The sequence below is a fragment of the Lepidochelys kempii genome, chromosome 6 (genome assembly GCF_965140265.1).
Source record: "Lepidochelys kempii isolate rLepKem1 chromosome 6, rLepKem1.hap2, whole genome shotgun sequence".
Classification (NCBI taxonomy): domain Eukaryota; kingdom Metazoa; phylum Chordata; order Testudines; family Cheloniidae; genus Lepidochelys; species Lepidochelys kempii.
The window spans coordinates 121,792,867-121,814,630 of record NC_133261.1 but is presented as its reverse complement, the minus strand read 5'-3'; the positions used below and the strand labels follow the sequence as shown (position 1 = coordinate 121,814,630).

Here is a 21,764-nt window from a genome sequence, read left to right as displayed (position 1 = left end):
GGCTCATCACAGACTCTGCAGCTGATCCACTGCATAGACTGTGATCTGGCTCTCATTCTCCACTGCCCTGGTGCCTCCATCTGCCAAAGTCTACACAATGAACTCACCTGAGTCCGGGGGGGCGCTGTTCTACAGGAGGGGACCCAGCAGGGCAAAGGCCAAACTGCTCGAAGGCAAAATAAGTCATATCCCTGAGAATAAATACATTATGGCTATGGAGCCCATCCAAGACGCACTGAAGTCTGTCTACGGTACTTATCTGGCCCCCCTTACTGCAGTATCTGAGTGCCTTACAGTCTGTAACAGATTTATCCTTACCGCACCCCCAAGAGGAAAGGCAGTGCTATCACCCCATTTTACAGACAGACCGAAAGCAAGAGACTGACTTACCCAAGGTGTCACCGGTAGCCGCTGACAAGGTTGACCAAGCCGCAAGTGTGAAAAATCAGGACGGGGGGGGGGGGGGGGAGTAATAGGCGCCTATATAAGAAAAAGTCCTGAACATTGGGACTGTCCCTATAAAATTGGGACATCTGGTCACCCTACCTGTGACAGAGGCAGGAATTGAACCCAGGTCTCCTACCCCTAGGCACTCAAGATAGTCACTGGACCACCCCTCCTCTGTGAGGATGAGAATCCTTCCATAATAATGTGTTGGTTCAGTCTATCTGGAGTAGCCAGATATGAAGTGGGAGAACCCATGCTCAGAAGTCTAGGATAGGACATAGAGACTAAGGAAAAGTTACATGCATAGGACTCAAAATAAGATTTTTTTTTTAAATGATAGAATAAACCTCTGTTTTATTTGCCCTTAGTATAAAAATAAAAGGGTGGATAGTAGATTTTAACACATGAACTGCCACAGTGAGTGGGGTTAAGAGAAGCTGAGGTGTTTTCTAACAAATGGGTAAATGCAGAGGACTCGATTTCCAGCTGAAGTTACATATGGCGTCAGATTCTGCCCTCAGTTACAACTGTGCAACCCCATTAAAACCCATGGAGTAACTGAGGATAGAATTTGACACCAGGTCCATATACACTGTCATTCAGAATTTGCTCATATTTACAAGCATTGTGTGGTTTTCACCATAGATCTCACCAATGCCAAAATTCTTGACAACAACAATATTTTGCATTTTACTGGGCTTATATATATGGCAGCAAAGTGCAGTGTACAGGGAGTGGGGGAGAATGAACTGTAGATCATGGTAACATAGAATATTAGGGTTGGAAGGGACCTCACGAGGTCATCTAGTTCAACCCCCTGCTCAAAGCAGGACCAATCCCCAACTAAATCATCCCAGCCAGGGCTTTGTCAAGCTTGACCTTAAAAACCTCCAAGGAAGGAGATTCCACCACCTCCCTAGGTAACCCATTCCAATGCTTCACCACCCTCCTAGCGAAAAAGTTTTTCTTAATATCCAACCTAAACCTCCCGCACTGCAACTTGAGACCATTACTCCTTGTTCTGTCACCTGGAGTACCTTGAAATGGGATTACATCAACACAAACTAGGTACCTCCTAGTTCATGCCAGCAGGGTCTACGTGCGGCAGCTAGAGCACTCCATATTGGCATACTCTACAATTCACAACCTCATGCCATCACATAGACAAGTCTTATAAGAAATAACTCTACACAACATCCCAGAGAAGTAGGTGAGTAAGTATTATTATCCCCATTTTACAGATGGGGAAAACAGAGAGAAAGGCAAAATGATTTATACAAAGCAAGGCAATGGTAGAGCTTGGACTAGGGCTCAGGAATGCTGGACCCTTGGAAGGCAAGAGACTGCCTTCATAGCATTCAGAGTCAGTGTTGGGGAGAAAAAAGAGAAAGGTAGAGAAGAAAGAAACATTTATTTTTCCAGAGACTGATGGCTTCCCAGCTGCATCGCCCCAGCTATGATCCATATTAGTGGACAGTGTTCAAGGGAGCAGTATATGACACTTACAGGTGAGAAGAAGGTGCTTCACTGACGGTGAAGGCCTTGATTTAGCAAAACACTTGGCCCTGGTCTACACTAGGACTTTAGGTCGAATTTAGCAACGTTAAATCGATTTAAACCTGCACCCGTCCACACAGTGAAGCCCTTTATTTCGACTTAAAGGGCTCTTAAAATCGATTTCCTTACTCCACCCCTGACAAGTGGATTAGCGCTTAAATCGACGTTCCCAGCTCGAATTTGGGGTACTGTGGACACAATTCGATGGTATTGGCCTCCGGGAGCTATCCCAGAGTGCTCCATTCTGACCGCTCTGGACAGCACTCTCAACTCAGATGCACTGGCCAGGTAGACAGGAAAAGAACCGCGAACTTTTGAATCTCATTTCCTGTTTGGCCAGCGTGGCAAGCTGCAGGTGACCATGCAGAGCTCATCAGCACAGGTGACCATGATGGAGTCCCAGAATCACAAAAGAGCTCCAGCATGGACCGAACGGGAGGTACGGGATCTGATCGCTGTTTGGGGAGAGGAATCCGTGCTATCAGAACTCCGTTCCAGTTTTCGAAATGCCAAAACCTATGTGAAAATCTCCCAGGGCATGAAGGACAGAGGCCATAACAGGGACCCGAAGCAGTGCCGCGTGAAACTAAAGGAGCTGAGGCAAGCCTACCAGAAAACCAGAGAGGCGAACAGCCGCTCTGGGTCAGAGCCCCAAACATGCCGCTTCTATGATGAGCTGCATGCCATTTTAGGGGGTTCAGCCACCACTACCCCAGCCGTGTTGTTTGACTCCTTCAATGGAGATGGAGGCAATACGGAAGCAGGTTTTGGGGACGAAGATGATGATGATGAGGAGGTTGTAGATAGCTCACAGCAAGCAAGCGGAGAAACCGGTTTTCCCGACAGCCAGGAACTGTTTCTCACCCTAGACCTGGAGCCAGTACCCCCCGAACCCACCCAAGGCTGCCTCCTGGACCCAGCAGGCGGAGAAGGGACCTCTGGTGAGTGTACCTTTTAAAATGCTATACATGGTTTAAAAGCAAGCATGTGAAAGGATTACTTTGCCCTGGCATTTGCGGTTCTCCTAGATGTAGTCCTAAAGCCTTTGCAAAAGGTTTCTGGGGAGGGCAGCCTTATTTCGTCCTTCATGGTAGGACACTTTATCACTCCAGGCCAGTAACACATACTCGGGAATCACTGTAGAACAAAGCATTGCAGTGTATGTTTGCTGGCATTCAACCAAAATCCGTTCTTTCTCTCTCTGTGTTATCCTCAGGAGAGTGAGATATAATTCATGGTCACCTGGTTGAAATAGGGTGCTTTTCTTCAGGGACACTCAGTATAGCCCATTCCTGCTGGGCTGTTTGCCTGTGGCTGAACAGAAATGTTCCCCGCTGTTAGCCACAGGGAGGGGGGAAGGTTGAGGGGGTAGTCACGCGGTGGGAGGAGGCAAAATGCGACCTTGTAACAAAAGCACATGTGCTATGTATGTAATGTTAACAGCAAGGTTTACCCTGAAAGAGTGAGGCGACTGTTTTATAAAATGTGTCTTTTTAAATACCGCTGTCCCTTTTTTTTTCTCCACCAGCTGCATGTGTTTCAATGATCACAGGATCTTCTCCTTCCCAGAGGCTAGTGAAGCTTAGAAAGAAAAAAAAACGCACTCGCGATGAAATGTTCTCCGAGCTCATGCTGTCCTCCCACACTGACAGAGCACAGACGAATGCGTGGAGGCAAATAATGTCAGAGTGCAGGAAAGCACAAAATGACCGGGAGGAGAGGTGGAGGGCTGAAGAGAGTAAGTGGCGGGCTGAAGAGAGTAAGTGGCGGGCTGAAGACAGGGCTGAAGCTCTAATGTGGCGGCAGCGTGATGAGAGGAGGCAGGATTCAATGCTGAGGCTGCTGCAGGACCAAACCAGAATGCTCCAGTGTATGGTTGAGCTGCAGCAAAGGCAGCTGGAGCACAGACTGCCACTGCTGCCCCTCTGTAACCAACCGCCCTCCTCCCCAAGTTCCATAGCCTCCACACCCAGACGCCCAAGAACGCGGTGGGGGGGCCTCCGGCCAACCAGCCACTCCACAACAGAGGATTGCCCAAAAAAAAGAAGGCTGTCATTCAATAAATTTTAAAGTTGTAAACTTTTGAAGTGCTGTGCTTAAAGTGCTGTGTGGCATTTTCCTTCCCTCCTCCACCACCCCTCCTGGGATACCTTGGTAGTCATCTCCCTATTTGTGTGATGAATGAATAACGAATGCATGACTGTGAAGCAGCAATGACTTTATTGCCTCTGCAAGCGGTGATTAAAGGGAGGAGGGGAGGGTGGTTAGCTTACAGGGAAGTAGAGTGAACCAAGGGGCGGGGGGTTTCATCAAGGAGAAACAAACAGAACTTTCACACTGTAGCCTGGCCAGTCATGAAACTGGTTTTCAAAGCTTCTCTGATGCGTACCGCGCCCTCCTGTGCTCTTCTAACCGCCCTGGTGTCTGGCTGCGCGTAACCAGCAGCTAGGCGATTTGCCTCAACCTCCCACCCCGCCATAAACGTCTCCCCCTTACTCTCACAGATATTGTGGAGCACACAGCAAGCAGTAATAACAGTGGGAATATTGGTTTCGCTGAGGTCTAAGCGAGTCAGTAAACTGCACCAGCGCGCCTTTAAACATCCAAATGCACATTCTACCACCATTCTGCACTTGCTCAGCCTGTAGTTGAACAGCTCCTGACCACTGTCCAGGCTGCCTGTGTACGGCTTCATGAGCCATGGCATTAAGGGGTAGGCTGGGTCCCCAAGGATACATATAGGCATTTCAACATCCCCAACAGTTATTTTCTGGTCTGGGAAGAAAGTCCCTTCCTGCAGCTTTTGAAACAGACCAGAGTTCCTGAAGATGCGAGCGTCATGCACCTTTCCCGGCCATCCCACGTTGATGTTGGTGAAACGTCCCTTGTGATCCACCAGAGCTTGCAGCACTATCGAAAAGTACCCCTTGTGGTTTATGTACTCGCCGGCTTGGTGCTCTGGTGCCAAGATAGGGATATGGGTTCCGTCTATAGCCCCACCACAGTTAGGGAATCCCATTGCAGCAAAGCCATCCACTATGACCTGCACATTTCCCAGGGTCACTACCCTTGATATCAGCAGATCTTTGATTGCGTGAGCTACTTGCATCACAGCAGCCCCCACAGTAGATTTGCCCACTCCAAATTGATTCCCAACTGACCGGTAGCTGTCTGGCGTTGCAAGCTTCCACAGGGCTATCGCCACTCGCTTCTCAACTGTGAGGGCTGCTCTCATCCTGGTATTCATGCGCTTCAGGGTAGGGGAAAGCAAGTCACAAAGTTCCATGAAAGTGCCCTTACGCATGCGAAAGTTTCGCAGCCACTGGGAATCGTCCCAGACCTGCAACACTATGCGGTCCCACCAGTCTGTGCTTGTTTCCCGAGCCCAGAATCGGCGTTCCACAGCATGAACCTGCCCCATTAGCACCATGATGCATGCATTGGCAGGGCCCATGCTTTCACAGAAATCTGTGTCCATGTCCTGATCACTCACGGGACCGCGCTGACGTCGCCTCCTCGCCCGGTATCGCGTTGCCATGTTCTGGTGCTGCATATACTGCTGGATAATGCGTGTGGTGGTTGATGTGCTCCTAATTGCCAAAATGAGCTCAGCGGCCTCCATGCTTGCCTTGGTATGGCGTCCGCACAGAAAAAAGGCGCGGAACGATTGTCTGCCGTTGCTCTGACGGAGGGAGGGGCGACTGACGACACGGCTTACAGGGTTGGCTTCAGGGAGCTAAAATCAACAAAGGGTGTGCCTGTACATCAAGGAGTATTTCAGGCAGGACTGCACGGAGGGTTCCAATAAGAAATGGTGCACCAAAGTTATCGTTGTTATTGGAACAAGGAGGTTAGCCTGGCCTCTGATTGATACATGGCTAGATTAACCTCGCTGCGCCTTCTCTGTGACCGACTGCAGTGTGATCTAGACAGGGGAGGAGGAAAATGAGTACAAAACAAATCTGGTCTATTTCTTGTTCTGACCCACTCCATCTATCCTTTACATCTTTGGCTGGCAGCAGACAAAAAAGGCGCGAAATGATTGTCTGCCCTTGCTTTCACGGGGGGAGGGAGGGTGGGAACGGGGTCCTGACGATATGTACCCAGAACCACCCACGACAATGTTTTAGCCCCATCAGGCATTGGGATATCAACCCAGAATTCCAATGGGCAGCGGAGACTGCGGGAACTGTGGGATAGCTACCCACAGTGCAACGCTCCGGAAGTCGACGCTTGCCTCGGTACTGTGGAAGCGCTCCGCCGAGTTAATGCACTTAATGCACTTAGAGCATTTTCTGTGGGGACACACACACTCGAATATATAAAACCGATTTAAAAAAAACCGACTTCTATAAATTCGACCTAATTTCGTAGTGTAGACATACCCTTGATCATATGCTTAACTTGAGGTTAACATGCTAGAGACCAGTATATCAAGTCTGTTATACCCATCCCCAGATAGTTCCTCTGCCTTTGCCTGAAATACACTCCTTGTTTGGGAGATTTTTTTTAATTAATGGGAATACAAGAGCTGGACAGAAAGCCACTGATCTGACTGGCCTTCTTTTGGCTTGATTGCAGATGCCCAGAGTGCTCAAGCAGGCCTATTTCCATAGCCAATAGGACTTTTCTTAATCGGCATATAAACCTATTTAAATCAGTTACTGGGCCTGATCCTCAGCGGGTTCCGCAGAAATCAAGAGCACTGTGCCCATTCATGCCAGCTTCAGATCTAGCCCTGCCTGTTGTTCAGTTTTTCCTGATATATTGAAATCTGAGATGTTGCAAGCCAGGATTTTCCTAGAACAAACCAGAGACTCCAGGTTACAGTTACAGCGAGAAGTTACATGTCAGTTCTTCTTTCTGTTTGGCTTAATATAAAATATTGAGTATAAATAAAGATTTGATATGAATGAGCAGACTAGAGTGTCAGTATTAAAAAAGCCAAAGTCACCTGAGCTGGCAGCCATCTTCATCTATTTGTTCTGCAAAAGGAAAGGGAGGGAAATAATGTAGCCAGTGATTATATGACTCTGACCAGAGCACATGTGATCAGATGAGTGTGTGCCACTGTCACAGGGTAACTCACTGCTCACATCACCTCCTGCTGGCCGTCCTGGGAATTAGCTCAGCCAGTTTACACTCTCCCTCCGGTGGCATCTTCTTCCATCCTGTCTCACTTCTGGATCTGCAGCTCTCTCTTCATGGCTTGGCCCTCCAGCCAGGTCACTAAAGTCCTCCCCTTCTGGGGAAGTCACAGTCTTTCCATATCTGCTGGCTGGCTGGAGTCCCCAATGTTCTTTGCCACTCCCCAGTGGCTAGTAGGGGAACTCAGGCCCACCCTCTCCACTGGGTTCCAGCCCAGAAACCCTAAAACAAGCAGCCACGGTCCCCATGCAGTCCTACCTTTTCTTGCTGTTTCCCTAGGCTTCTTCCTTCATCACTAGCTCCTACCCTCTCTGGGTTTACCAGCCTTCAACTCCCTCCTCTAAGAGGGTGACTACAGCCTACTTCCCTACAGCCTTCCCTAGGCAGCAACCCAGCTTTATACAGGCCCCATCTGTTCCTGCACAGGTAAGTCTGTCCCTCTAATTAGAGCTTTCTTCTCAGCCTCCAATCTACTAGGTTATTTGGCCCATCTGGCCTCCATTAACCCCTTCCACTCCTGTGTGGAATGCACACCCCATTATAGCCACACAGAGAAATAGGATCTTTGATCAAATCTTATGATCTTTGACAAAAGCTGGCAGGGCCTCTCCATGGTGAATGAAATGGGAATGTTTTTTATCTTACAAAAGATGATTATTAGACATGGTAAAATGGAACTGAGAAATGAATGGCCATTTTCATCATTACCACTGGATGGCAATAGACATTAAATAGAGACTTTGAATTAGCACCGTACAAATCACACATCTATCTGTTGTGTTCCACAGTACTTCTTTGGCGTGCACCGGTGCAGCGAGGGGAGAGAGAGTGGTTATAGGGTACCAAGCAAACACACAGATTCTCTGAAGGTATGATACACAGCAAACTCACAGTAATGTTGTCAGCCAGTGAGACTATGAACTTGTTTCAAGTAAAATGCTGTGATTTCACATTGACTCACTCCAGAAGCTATGAAATCTGTGCATTTATTCCATGGAGCATGAATTCAAAATCAATTTGCATTTCCATGTTCAGCCCCAGAATTAATCCAGTCAAATCAGTGTAACAGAATGCCCGTTTAGACCTGTAAATTGATATTGTTTATGGACATTGGTACTTTGTACACACTACACAATAAAGATAAATTGCAAAATATGTGAATGTTTATATATGAAGCTAAATGGTTGATGACTGACAGTTCTTGGACTACATTTACCCTGAGAGTAGCTAACTAGAGTCATGGAACAATCTAAACTATAGTATGGACCTAAATTCATGCCGGGGTAGCTCAATGACATCACTGACTTTACTGCCCACAAGGATGAACTTTGCCTTATTATTTTTTCTTGCAGTTGATAAAATTCCAATATTATAGACTTTGAGGATCAAAAGCTATTGTTCTGGCTACATGATGCTTTTTATTACAGCCCCAGTTCACCTCTAATTATTTTGCAGAATATCTTCTTTGAGACTAAAAGAAAAGGAGTACTTGTGGCACCTTAGAGACTAACCAATTTATTTGAGCGTGAGCTTTCGTGAGGCTGAAATTTTGAAGGCTCGGTCTCCCAGCCCAAAGATAAATACTGCAGAATGTTTTAGGCTAGCCCATTCAGCCCCTTGTGAATTCTCCAAATGAGAAACAAATGAACTGTTCACAGGTTGGAAAAACAGACATGTACCACACTTCTTAAGGGACCATTTAATTAGATACAGTGACGGGTGCATTAATCCCTCAGACAGAAAAGCATTATTGGCCAGATCCCAGCATCACTAACCCCAAGAGTTCAAAAATCATGAGTCAGCCTCCCAAAAGTCTTGAGATTGGCTTAAAAACAATGAGATCTTAAAAACAAAAACAACAACAAAAAACTCAGTACTTTTTAATTTATCTGTGTCATAGCCTTTGGGGTTCACATTTTCAAGCACTGCTCCACAACGCTGGGGGCTAAAAGCTTATCTTATTTTTCGTGGATGCTGATAATCACATGCCTTCTGGGGTTTAAGAAGAGCAACAAATATTGCAAGACTATCAGTGAAATTGTGAGTTAGCAACATTGGGATCCTCAGCTGCTGTAAACTAGCATAGCTTTACTAAGTCAATGGAGCTACAGTGATTTATGCCTGCTGAGGATCTGGCCCTATTTCTGCATAAAGGGTCCTGATCCTGGTCCTGAACACCCTCTACTCCCTTAGTGGGCTGCATAAGTTTATTGGCACACTTGCAGATATATCAGAGAGTTCTCTGGAGTGTCTGCCCAGGGAAGTGGCAGCTACTGAAATACAGAGCTGAGCATATATGTATTGTTGGCTAAGCAGTGACAAACGAGAATAAATTAGTTAGTAGCTGTCCCGGGTAGGGAAAGTTTCCACCACCAACCGTGAAGGGAACACAAGTCGCAAATGCTGACTTAATGGGAGACAAGTGGGGAAATCCACTGGTGTTTATAGGAATCCCCTGTGTGAATCAAAAAGGGACATAGCCCTTGGTAGTGAACTGGCATCAGTTTAAGCAATGAAAGGGTGGGAGGAATTCATCAAGGGAAAATACATGCTGAAAATCAAGGAAACACATATCAGGCCAAATTCATCCTGGGTGTAAGTCCACTAAATTCAGTGAGGTTACAGCAGGGATGAGTTTGGCCTATGGAGACATTAGATACCATTAACTTAGGTTTGAACAGAGACTGGGAGTGGCTCGGTCATTACACTAATTGAATCTATTTCCCCATGTTAAGTATCCTCACACCTTCCTGTCAACTGTCCGAAATGGGCCATCTTGATTGTCACTTCAAAAGTTTTTTCCCCCTGCTGATAATAGTTCCTCTTTATTAATTAGCCTCTTACAGTTGGTATGGGTACTTCCACCTTTTCATGTCCTCTGTATGTATAAATATCTTCTTACTATATGTTCCAGTCTATGCATCCGATGAAGTGGGCTGTAGCCCACGAAACCTTATGCTTTAATAAATTGGTTAGTCTCTAAGGTGCCACAAGTACTCCTGTTCTTTATTCTGCTCAAAGACACTCATGTGCAATTCCTGTGGAACTCAGTGGGAGATTTCTCTCTCTCTCTGACAGTAGAAACTGGCCCCGTATCAAGCAGTAATGCTGAAAAACTACAGTAGGAATTGCTCAGCAAAGTGTGAGTAAGTAATGAAAAAAACCCTCTGGAAAAAACTATCACCGCTAATGAATATTTAAAAAAAAACCAAAAAATCTTCAGTGTTTACAGGGAAGAGATCTAGCCAGCTGTTTAATGCCATCCCTGGCATATCCCAGATTTGAACAAGTGTGTGTGGGGGGGGAAGGGGAACAGATAGAATTTATCCCAACTGCTCTTCCACTGGTGCAGAAATTCATTTGTCAATTCCTCAGTCCAGTACTCCTGCAGCACAGAGGACCTAAAGTTGTATGAAAGGGGCAGCAGGGCACTCCTGTATCATAGCACCTGTCTCACAAGGGCCCAGCCCCTGTCAGAATGTCTTGGGCCAGCGGAACAATCCCTAGACGAGTGTTCTAGCTAGCATAAGTTCAAGCAGCCCTGTGGCTGCTCTGATTTCCACTGGGGCATGGTGTGGTCCCAGGATTAGAGAAGGCAGGAAGATAGCTTAGAGCCACTTCTGTGCTCTTGTCAGCTGGGCTGGGAATGAGCTCACTACAACGGAGGAGTGAGCCCTCCAACTCTGAAGTATTAAAACATAAAATCAGGTGCTTTTTAAAATCCAAAATTTTGTTAACTTATTACCCCCAAAATTTACAATATCTCCCATTGCAAGCATTAGACCTGATCTTGCAGCCCCTCACTCACCTGAGTCAGTCTGCTGGTTTTGGTTCACTGTAATACAATAGGTTAATTTTTAAAGTGTTCCCCATAAATTCACCATACAGGTCCATGGTAAGTCCTGGAGTTAAATCCCCTGCACGTGTATTTTACAAAGTGTGGCTATGCCCTAAAAAGCTGCACAGTAACAATGCTACTGTGAAGTTTCCATATTTGTTGTGTCACATTGATTTCCATGTCAAACTTGCTCTATTTGCAAATAGAAAGGTGGTCCCTAACTGCCAGCATCACAAACTCAATCTGAGCTCACCCAGTCAGGGTGGGTATCTTCCCTTTTAGACATCACCAACGGTGGTGTGAACAGGTGGACAAGGGGAGAGGTCAGAGCTCCAGCAATCCTCAGCAGACAGAGTCCCTTGGGAATGACCGACAGCTGGGGTAGATTAGAGAAGCCCCTAGGCAACCCTAAGCTGTTGGCAGGACCAGCCAGTCAGTCAGGGAGCTCCCATATCCACTCCCTCTCTGCTGCATCCTGTGGAAGCAGCAAAGAGTCTGGGCCATTGTCTATTTAGAGATGAAGTTCCCCAAGATCTTAAACAGCAGACAATAAAAAGACAGATCCATTCTCTCTCACACACCTTGTGAATTCAGCTATGCGTTTGCATTGGAGGGAGATCTAGACATTCCCCCCAACACTCCCAAGCAGATGTCCTGAAAAAGAATAAGGCACAGTGATAGCATGAATTAATGCACTAGTTCATCACCTTAACAGACCTCAGTTCAGATTTGGTCATGTTATAGGTTTGGTGCTTCCAATCTAGTCTCTACTGGGCCTTTGTTCGTAGCATAAAAGGCAGCACACCAACTCAGTCTGGTTGTCTCCGTTTTAAAGGGACCCTAGTAGCTCAAGCTGTTGCGGATCTGGATTCAAGTGCATTTGCCTGACCCGAGTAATGGGGAAGCCGCTTTGCCCCACATACAATTACAGTACCTGGTTGTAAAACACCTATCTTTACGCAATGCCTCCTTTTCACAGGCACTAGGATTAGACTCCCATTTCAGTATGTTTTATTTAAGTAATCTCCTGCTCTCCCAACCCCCAGGTTAACTGAGGGAACAGCATTACACTGATCTCTCCTTAACATAGCAAAGGTCACCCAGACATAAGACCCTTGAGTGACAAGAATAACAGGTGAAGTGGAAGCTAGACTGGAGGCTTAAAACCCTAAAATCTGAATTACTCATGATTGAACGATTCCTTTTTGATAATTACAGGCCAGGTCCTGAGGTTCTTGCTAAGGTTTTCACTCAACACTAGACTAAGACCTTTAGCATTTGGCCTGACAGCAGCAGGAACATTTCCCAGGATCTGAGCATTAGCAAAATGAAGTTGTACTCGGTCCATTCACAAGACTTGAGATTGGCCACCACAAGCCAGCTCATTGTTATGGATGGAAGGGGTTCTCACAGCACCATGGGATTCTTTCAGGCGGACTGTTCCAGCCATCAAAAAGCTATTTGTTCATCTGAACTATTTTTTCCAATCTGGTCATCCCCCCACCCCCATTCCTGTGGCCAGCACAACTCATGGAAGAGCCTGACTTGTTGCTTCCACTGCTGAGTTTGTGTAGGGTTAGCACAATTTCAGAGCATACAGTAGAACCTCAGAGTAACGAACTGACCAGTCCACTTCATACCTCATTTGGAACCAGAAGTATTCAATCAGGCAGCAGCAGAGACAAAAAATAAAGCAAATACAGTACGGCACGGTGTTGAACATAAACTACTAAAAAATGGAGGGAAAGTTTTAAAAAAGATTTGACAAGGTAAGGGAACTGTTTCTGTGCTTGTTTCATTTAAATTAAGATGGTTAAAAGCAGCATTTTTCTTTTACATGGTAAAGTTTCAAAGCTGTTTTAAGTCGATGTTCAATTGTAAACTTTTGAAAGTACATCATAACATTTTGTTCAGAGTTGTGAACAACCTCCATTCCCAAGGTGTCCGTAACTCTGAGTTTCTACTATATTTGTTAATGGTTATTTATTTCTTCACCAGATCCCTGACTTATGAGCCCGACCTATGCTCATAGAGCTGATCCTACAAACATCTTGGCATCTGAATAAGGTTACTCACATGAATAACTGTTACAGAACCAGGCTTGTTGTTTGTATTGATATGTTTTAGTTTGTTGATAATGAGGTCATGAAAACAAGCAGATATAAAATTAAGACTAAACTATGAAAAGTTCTGATCTTACTGTCCTAGTTTAGGGTAAACATCCAATGGGTTGCGTGGAGGTAAAGGGTCTAAGAACCAACACTACCTCACCGCTTTCTGTTCCATCTGCAAGGAGTGCTTCTCCAACCTGCCTTGGTTAATTAAAATAGTAAGCACTTCACACCTAATTGTGTTTTCAAAAATCCAATCACAACCTTCTCTCAGAGGAGCAGAAAGAAGGGAAGAATCCTCAACTGGTATGAGTCACACTGCTTAATGCACTACTAGATTGTGCCCACACGCCAGGGTTATGGCACGATATATGACACTGAATAGAGTAGAAAGGCAGTTTGACTACGGTCAGGACTGCAGGATTGGACCCAAATAAATTCGAATGAAAATGATATAAAGGCACAAGGGCCCAGGCCACGTCTACACTACAAAATTAAGTTGACAACTTACGTCGGCGTACAGCCGCCACAGTAATTGCATCGCTCGTGCGTGTCGGCACTTCATTCCTGGTGTCGGCAGCGTGCGTCCTCACCAGGAACGCTTGTATCAATTGTACTGTCAGTGCGGGGCATTGTGGGATGGCTCGTGAAAGCCAGTAACAGTTGATGAAAGCAACACAGTGTGTACACCGACACTGCGTTGACCTAACTACATCAACCTTGACTCCACGCCGCTCATGGAGGTGGAGTTATTAAGTCGGCATGGGGGGGGAAAGAAGTTATGTCAGCGGGACTGAAATTTAAGTGTGGACACTTCCATAGCTGAGGTAAGCTGTCTTGTGTCAGCTGAACTCTGTAGTGTAGACCAGACCCCAGTCTCTCTACTAATTGTATAGAGAGATTTTTAAGAGCAGAAGAGACCATTGTGATCATCCACTCAAACCTTCTGCATAGCACAGGCCATAGGACTCCACCCACAGATTCCGACGTCAACTCAGTAACTGGTGGCTGAGCTAGTACGTTCATTTACGAACACATTTAAAGCGATGAAGAATCAACCACACCCGTCGGTGAGCCGTTCCAGTGGTTAATTACCCTGCATTGTTAAAGATACGTGCCTTGTTTCCAGCGTGAACTGGTCCAGCTTCAAACTCCAGCCCATGGATCTCGTTATGCCTTTGCCTGCTAGATTAAAAAACCCTCCTACGTTAATCATACACATCCCCCATTAGCGGCATTCAAGGAGAACGTGTTACTGAGACAACATACATTTCGGCATTTACCTTTTTGCTTATTTAAAAACGGCAGCGAGGGGGAAGCCAAGGGACTTCTTTTCCCAGAGTCCTTGGAAGGCAGTTTACTTTGGTTAACAACTGTTGCTTCAAGTGGCTTCTTCTGAATTATTTTTTCTTTTAGTTCTTCTGTACTGGTGGCAGAGGTTGGTGGCTCCACACTTACTTTGGGTGCAACAAAAGAGCATTTCAGATAGGAAGCAGACTCAGCTAGATTTTCCCTGTTCATCCTACTCTCTGTTGTCTTACTTACTTCAAAGTCGGAAGCATCAGGTCTTGAACCACTCTCTTCCTGGATTATGTCCATGATTATTGGTTTCATGAGAGGAGAATCTTGCTCCCTCTTGGGACTTTCTTCGGAAGCTGAAGAGGCATCGCATGACTCGATAATCAGTTCGCTGTCGAGTTCAGCTTCACGCTCTTCCCTCAGGATGCTGTACTGTATTGAAGGAGAAGCAGGCGAAGGGGGAGGTCCTCCGATATGACTGAAGGTCATGTAGCTGGAGTGTAGCACCTCTTCAGCAGCTAGCGGGTCTTCTGAGACCAGCTCTATCTCAGAGTCGCCAGACTCAGCACTGCTGGCTTCGTTATCTAAGGGGGATGAAACAGCTGGACGCCCTGGCTTGCTTTTCTGATCTTGTTTTTCTGTGTAAAGTCCTGGTGAACGCTGGACTTCAGAGCTTTCAAAGGAAAAGCCCTTTGCTTCTTTAATGGCACTGATAAGCTCATCTTCTGACAGGCTGTATTTACCTTGAGATTCTGAGCCAGATGGTTCTGTTATCCCATGCAGAGATAGAGAGAGAGAGAAAATACAATGTTGTTAACAAAGATAACTTCTGATTGCTCTAAATCATTGTCTGTTGCCTAATCAAACACAGATTCAGCTAAAGTATTATTAAATGTATTTAATACAAGCCAGCAAAGTTACATTTAATAATAAACAATTATATATAGCTCTGAGATCTATGGATGGACATAAATGTGCTTTACAAGGAGGTCTGTGTCATCGTATGTCCAAGGTCTCCCAGCAACATAAGATTAGCTATTTTTTAAATGGGAAAATCATCAAGATAAAAATTACACACATAAATATACACTCGGGGCGTGCATGTACAGGGGCATGCATGCAGGCACAGAATAAGTATTTTGGAAACATTTTCTTGAATTTATGGAGGAAAAAATTCTTAGCAACCTCTTGCAACAGACGTTCATTTCAGTGTTTTGTATGCAACATGCAATATTCTATTTAATAAGGCAATATTCCACTCGCACTGCAATTCACACTTGGGATTGAATTTTCAGTACCATGGATTAGAAAGACTCAGATCCAATGTGAGCTGCTTGTCAAATACCTTGTTCATGATGCACACAGTGTAACAACGGAAATTAACCTTATTCAAGCAAAGACCCACTAAAACCAATGCGGGCTGTCTTGGGTAAAGGCTCAGTGAAATATGAGGAAAGATCTCATGATTTGGACTGACATAATTTGACCTTTTATATTTAAACCATTTTTAATATTTATATTGGTCACTCTCCATCTGGATACAAAGGAGCAAGCCTCCTGTTGTCTACACTGGGAGTTTTGGGGGGTATAAGGAATGCAGAATCAGGTCCCTCCCGATATATTAAATTTGGATAATGAATAATCATCTGTTCTGGAGTCCCAGATGAAGGACCATATTCTATAACAGCTACTTGGATTTATGTAATTATAAAACTTTTTTTAAAACAGCAAATATATATATGCAGATCTGAATTCGAGGAATGGCTGAACACACCACCTATTATTAAGGTTGCCCGACACTTCCAATTATAAGATTCTGTTTTTAGTTGCCTATAATTTTGCCTAACTTTAACCATTTGGGCTAAAATATTCCATGCTAGGTGTCTGCTTCAAGCCAATATTTTTTTTAATGTTTCAGTTAGAACGGTTCAGCTGTTTCAGAGAACAAGTCTAGGGAAAATATGTTGTTTTGCTCATGTTAAAAAAAAAATTCTGGCAACCTTTTCTTTGTGAAGCTCTACTGCCTCCATGTTTTGGAGCAGGGACTTCAAATTTGATGGGGGGTGGGGGGTAGCCTTTGTGTCAGGGACGTGCCTTTTGCTGTCCTGGTGAAAATCCGCCCAAATGTGGCCAGGTTCTAAGCCTTTGAAAAAAACCCCTCAGTTCACACATACTCTACAGAAACTTCATAGAGTTTAGCAGCTAAAGTCTCTGAAGATTCTGTCCTTACCAAGCATATTCCAGCCCTCACAGCTCCAAGAGCTGACCAGACCATAAATGTGCTATCCCCACACAGCAGCTGAGCTTGCTCCAGTCCAGGGCTACAGGGGTAAAGTGAGACTTTCCCTGTAATGGTTGCTTCCAGATGCTCAGGGCCAGGGTGGGGCCACGCACTGGAACTCAGAGCAAGGAAACGTCTTTTCTATGCTCTCACAGTGACCCCTCTGCTGGCACCCCAGGCCTGACTTGAAGGCAGAGGGGACAAGGGTCAGACTGGTGTAGGGTGTGACAAGGTGCCTGGTGAGACTGGGATGGGGGCGGATGGGGAAAGAAAATGACAGAGTTGGAGAAAGATGGAAAAGGATAGAATAAGGGTGACAGGGACTGGAAATTGGGGGAGAGGAGGCCTTGTGTCCCAGTCTCCTTGCACAGGTAGTCAAGGGGGGAGACTGGGAGACAGTAAAGGAAATGAGAGACTTGGAACCACTTGGCAAAGGGAGAACTGAGATTGGATGAGGAGTGGGGGGAGACTGAGACTGACTAGACGAGGAGACTGGGAACAAGCTGGCGGGGAGAGGCCGGGGGGAGGGGGCAGGACAGATCTGACAGGCACCTGGGTGGTGGGGGAGAACAGGGATTGGCTAGGCAAAGAGACTGGGACAAGGAGCTGAGGAGGGGAGTATGAGAAGACCGAGATAGGATGAGGAGAGAGACTGGGAAGTGGGGGAGGAGCAGGGAAGAGAGGGATGGCTGGAGGTTGTAGGGAAGGAGAGAGACAGATCAGACAAGGAGGTTGGAAGGAGGAACTGGAACTGTCTGGACAAGGAGACTGGAAACAAGGCACTGGGCAGGGTGGAGAACTGGGATTGGCTGGGGAAGAAGACTGGGAGGCAGGGGAGACTGGGACGGGCTGGGGAAGGACACTGACATGGGGAAGAGAAGCCGGAGTAGTGAAGACTGGGTTTGCGTAGGCAATTATAATGGGCCTGAGATGAGGAGCCAGAAGTGTGGAAGAGATGGGACTGGGACAAGGACAGGTTAGAGGGCACAAGGTCAAGCTTGGGAATGGGAGAAAACAGGCAGAGAGATCTGTGCCCACCAGTGCACACTCCTCTTCAGAGCCTGGATTGGAACCCAAGATTCCTGAGTCTCAGCATTCCTCTACTGTCAGCAAATATCTGTGAAACCCTCTGGCAAAGTGTGCATCCTATCCCCATCTAGTGCTGATCCCCACAGAGGACGGAAACCTACTACAGCTATCAGTTACCCCCTTAGCTCAAGTGGCAGAGGTCTGTGTGGTGGATCTAAAGGTTACATCTCTGCAGAAGAACCAGATGGATGTCAAGATGCCACCTGATGGCATTTCCACATTTTGTAAAATGGGGATAATACCACAACACCCCTGGGAGGTGAGAGGAAGGCTCACATTTGTGAAGCACCCACATATAATAGTGATGAGCACTACATAAAGACTCATGAGGAAAGTCCTAATTCTGCTCTAGAGTGGGCTTTGAACAGTGTGCAGTGAATAAGACCTGGGGCCACACATTGGGGAGGAGTCTAAAATGAAATACTAAATAGCCGCTCACTAAGTGAGGCTGGGGTGGCGGGGGAAGGAATATGTTGTGCCCTATAAAGTTCTCCCCTCCCCAGTACAAAAAGGGAGCCCAGTTTCTCTCAGAGGGGTGTCACGGATCCATGATGACTCCCTAGCCGGGGGCAGCTTTCCCCCCTCCCCCCACTGGGGCCTGTGCCCTCATTAAGCATTAAGAGTTTTGTTAGGGATGTGTCCTCCAGCTCACTCTGTCCATTTGGTTTCGGCTCTGCAGTGTGAACAGAAGCAAAGAGCAGTACAACGTTGACACCCTCTAAGGTACTGAGCACCTGACATAGTTCAGCTGACTTCAGTGGGAACTGCAGGTGCTCAGCCCCTTTGGAAATCAGGCTATTAGTTTAGATAATGATAAGTCTCTGAACACACACAGAGAGCTCACCTGTAAAGTAAATGGGGTGCTTTTTTAACACAGTCGGTGAAATCCTGGCCCGGCTGAAGTCAATGGGAGATTTGCCATTAACTTCAATGGGGTCAGGATCTCACCCAATCACTTTCTAGCATAGTAAGATACTGGGTGTCGGACATCTTACCTGTGCCAGAAGACGGTGGTGTGAGAGAACCTGGGCTATCATCTTCTGGCTCTGACACAGTCACTGTTGGAACCACTTCATGGCTTGGTTTCAGCCCTGTTTCTTGCTTATTTGGAGGTGACTCTTTGTTTGCAGGTTCCCCTACGCTTTCTATCTCAGTGAGTGTAATCTTGACTGGTGCTGTAATCAATGAGGCACTGTGTTGGTCACCAAATATTTCCTCTGCATAGGATGGAACAGTTGATTCTTCAAAAAAGTTTTGTCCTTTGGCCACTTTTGTCTCCTCAAAAGCCGGTTTCTTTGATCCAGAAATATGCTCTAACTTGGCTGCTGTTTCAGGGCACTTATCGATAAAGCTTGTATTCTTGTCTTCTAAGCTTGTGTTGCATCTTTCTTGGTATTTTACCTCTTCTGATCTACTTATGTCCATGTATTTATAAGCTTCTAATTTCATGGGACCTGCTAAGGTTTTATTGACATCAGTGGATTCTGCAGGAGTCATCTCTATTCCTGAATCTGAGCTAAACAACCCACGGGACTCAAATCCCATCACATCTTGAATAGAGTGCCCTAGTGTGTTAAATCCTTCTGTGCTGTCTGAACAAGTAACATGGCTGTTCTCTTTTTGCAGTATTCCCGAGAAGTAGGTAGAATCTGGTGGAGAGGTGTAACAGTCATCTGATATCAGAGATGTGTAAAAGGACCGGTCTCCTCCTTTAGATGTTTTAGTGGAACCGTAATCAAAGAGGTGAGAGGCCTCTGCATCACCTAAAGAAAACACACAAAAAAGAACACATAGTGAAATGGCAAAGTGACTCCTTTTAATTGCTCTTTCTGCAAAGTTTCCCTTTCTCCAGAGATTGAGGAAAATAATCTTCAATCCGATTAATTTTTAGAAAAAATAAAGGTAAATGAGCTCCCAGTCTCACCCACATGTTTGAAAGGAAACTCCAAGCACTGTGAGTGTAAGGCCCAGTTTGAATGTAATTGCAAAATGGTCAAATAGACACACAGACAGTTATCAATGACAAATGAACTTGGAACCTTCATCAGTAACAGTGTAAGGGGACTGTTGCCCCCTTACTAACATTCAATGGGGGTGGTTTAGTTGCTGGCTCCTGGTACTAAAAAGGGGGAAGGGTTCATGTGCAGAGGCAATGTGGTTCAGTGAAATAAGTCAAAAGACTTGGGTTCTATTCCCGGCTGTGGCACTGACCTGCTTTGTGTCCTGAGGTAAATCATTTCACCTCTGTCTCCCTGCCCATCATCTGTCTTGTCTACTTAGACTCAAAAGGCCACACTTTCAAAGGTATTGGCTTCCTGACTGACTTGGGTGCTTTTGAAAAGCACATGAGATGCCTATATGTACCTTTGGACACCTAAATATCTTTCAGAGTTGCAGCCGTGTTAGTCTGTATTCGCAAAAAGAAAAGGAGGACTTGTGGCACCTTAGAGACTAACCAATTTATTTGAGCATATGCTTTCATGAGCTACATGCATCCGATGAAGTGAGCTGTCGCTCACGAAAGCTCATGCTCAGATAAATTGGTTAGTCTCCAAGGTGCCACAAGTACTAAATATCTTTGCAAATCTGGCTCTGAGCTCACTGGGACAGAGCCTGGGGCAACACAGCACAATGGGCTAACTGATCTCAGCAGGAGGCCTCTAGGTGTTATTGTATCATTAATAAATACTAATACTAATAATTAATAGTTGCTGGGGCCAGCCACTAGAAGACGCAATGATCACATGTGCTAAATTAGTGTGTCAAATGACAGGTTTCAGAGTGGCAGCCGTGTTAGTCTGTATCAGCAAAAACAACGAGGAGTCCTTGTGGCAGTTTAGAGACTAACAAATTTATTTGGGCATAAGCTTTCATGGGCTAAAACTCATTTCATCAGATACATGGAGTGGAACATACAGTAGGGAGGTATAAATACACAGCAGATGAAAAGATGGGAGTTGCCTTACCAAGTGAGGGGTCAGTGCTAATGAGCCAATTCAATTTAAGTTGGAAGTAGGCAATTCTCAACAGTTGACAAGAAGGAGTGGAAATCACTTTTGTAGTGTTAATGAGGCCAATGTAAATAAGGTGGCCCATTTCAAACAGTTGACAAGAAGGTGTGAGTATGTAGCAAGGGGAAATTAGTTTTTGTAAAAACAAGGAGGCATACTTGTGGCACCTTAGAGACTAACAAATTGATTTAGTTTCTGTAGTGATCCATCCACTCCCAGTCTCTGTTCAGGCCTAATTTGATGGTGTCCAGTTTGCAAATTAATTCCAGTTCTGCAGTTTCTCTTTGGAGTCTGTTTTTAGAAGTTTTTTTTGTTGAAGAACTGCCATTTTTAAATCCGTTATTGAGTGACCAGGGAGATTGAAGTGTTCTCTGACTGGTTTTTGAATGTTTTTAAACGAGCACAGCCTGGAAGTCAGCCACTCCTGTGTTCCAGTTCCATCTCTGAGGCCCTGGGTAAGTTGTTTAGACCCTTAACTTTCACCAGTGACCTCTAATTATAGGCATCTCAATTTCTGGGTGCCCAGCTTTTAAATGTGGGGCTTTATTTCCAGGGGGTGCTGAGCACCCATGACTACAATTGAAGCCAATGGAAGCTCTGGTTCCTGAGGACCTGATTTGTCAGATGCTAACTGCCAGATTTTCAAAAGAGAATGTTGGGTGCTTTCACCCAGAATTTGAGGTCACTTTGGAAACTTTTCTGCCTTAGTTTCCCCATCTGTAAAAGAGAATGTTGGGTGCTCAAAATTAATACTTACCTATCTCAAGGGAGTGTGGTGTACATCACTTAGTAACTTCTGTATGAGCTACAAAGTATGAGTGTTGATAACTGTTAATATCTACCTAAACAGTTGGATGGATTAATTATTATTTAAGGATTTTAACTCATCGTTAAGGGAGATGCAGTAGTATAGCATAAGTATAGTATCATAGTATGGAGTTTACCCACCTCTCATTTGGGGAATATGGTATTTATCTCCCTCT

General features: G+C 45.5%; 1 protein-coding gene across 2 annotated transcripts in view; it reads right to left on the bottom strand.

Moving 5' to 3' along the window:
* Window positions 1-21,764, bottom strand: part of RTN1 (reticulon 1) — a 202,176-nt gene that overhangs the window by 68,352 nt on the left and 112,060 nt on the right. Inside the window, exons 2-3 of one of the 2 annotated variants that reach the window (XM_073349958.1) lie at window positions 18,766-19,533; window positions 14,385-15,167 (exon numbers count right to left, since the gene is read on the bottom strand). The exons of the other annotated variant lie outside the window; for it this stretch is intronic. Of the exons in view, the coding sequence (XP_073206059.1) occupies window positions 14,385-15,167; window positions 18,766-19,533 (1,551 nt within the window). The remainder of the gene's footprint in view (window positions 1-14,384; window positions 15,168-18,765; window positions 19,534-21,764) is intronic. 2 annotated transcript variants of the gene reach the window in all.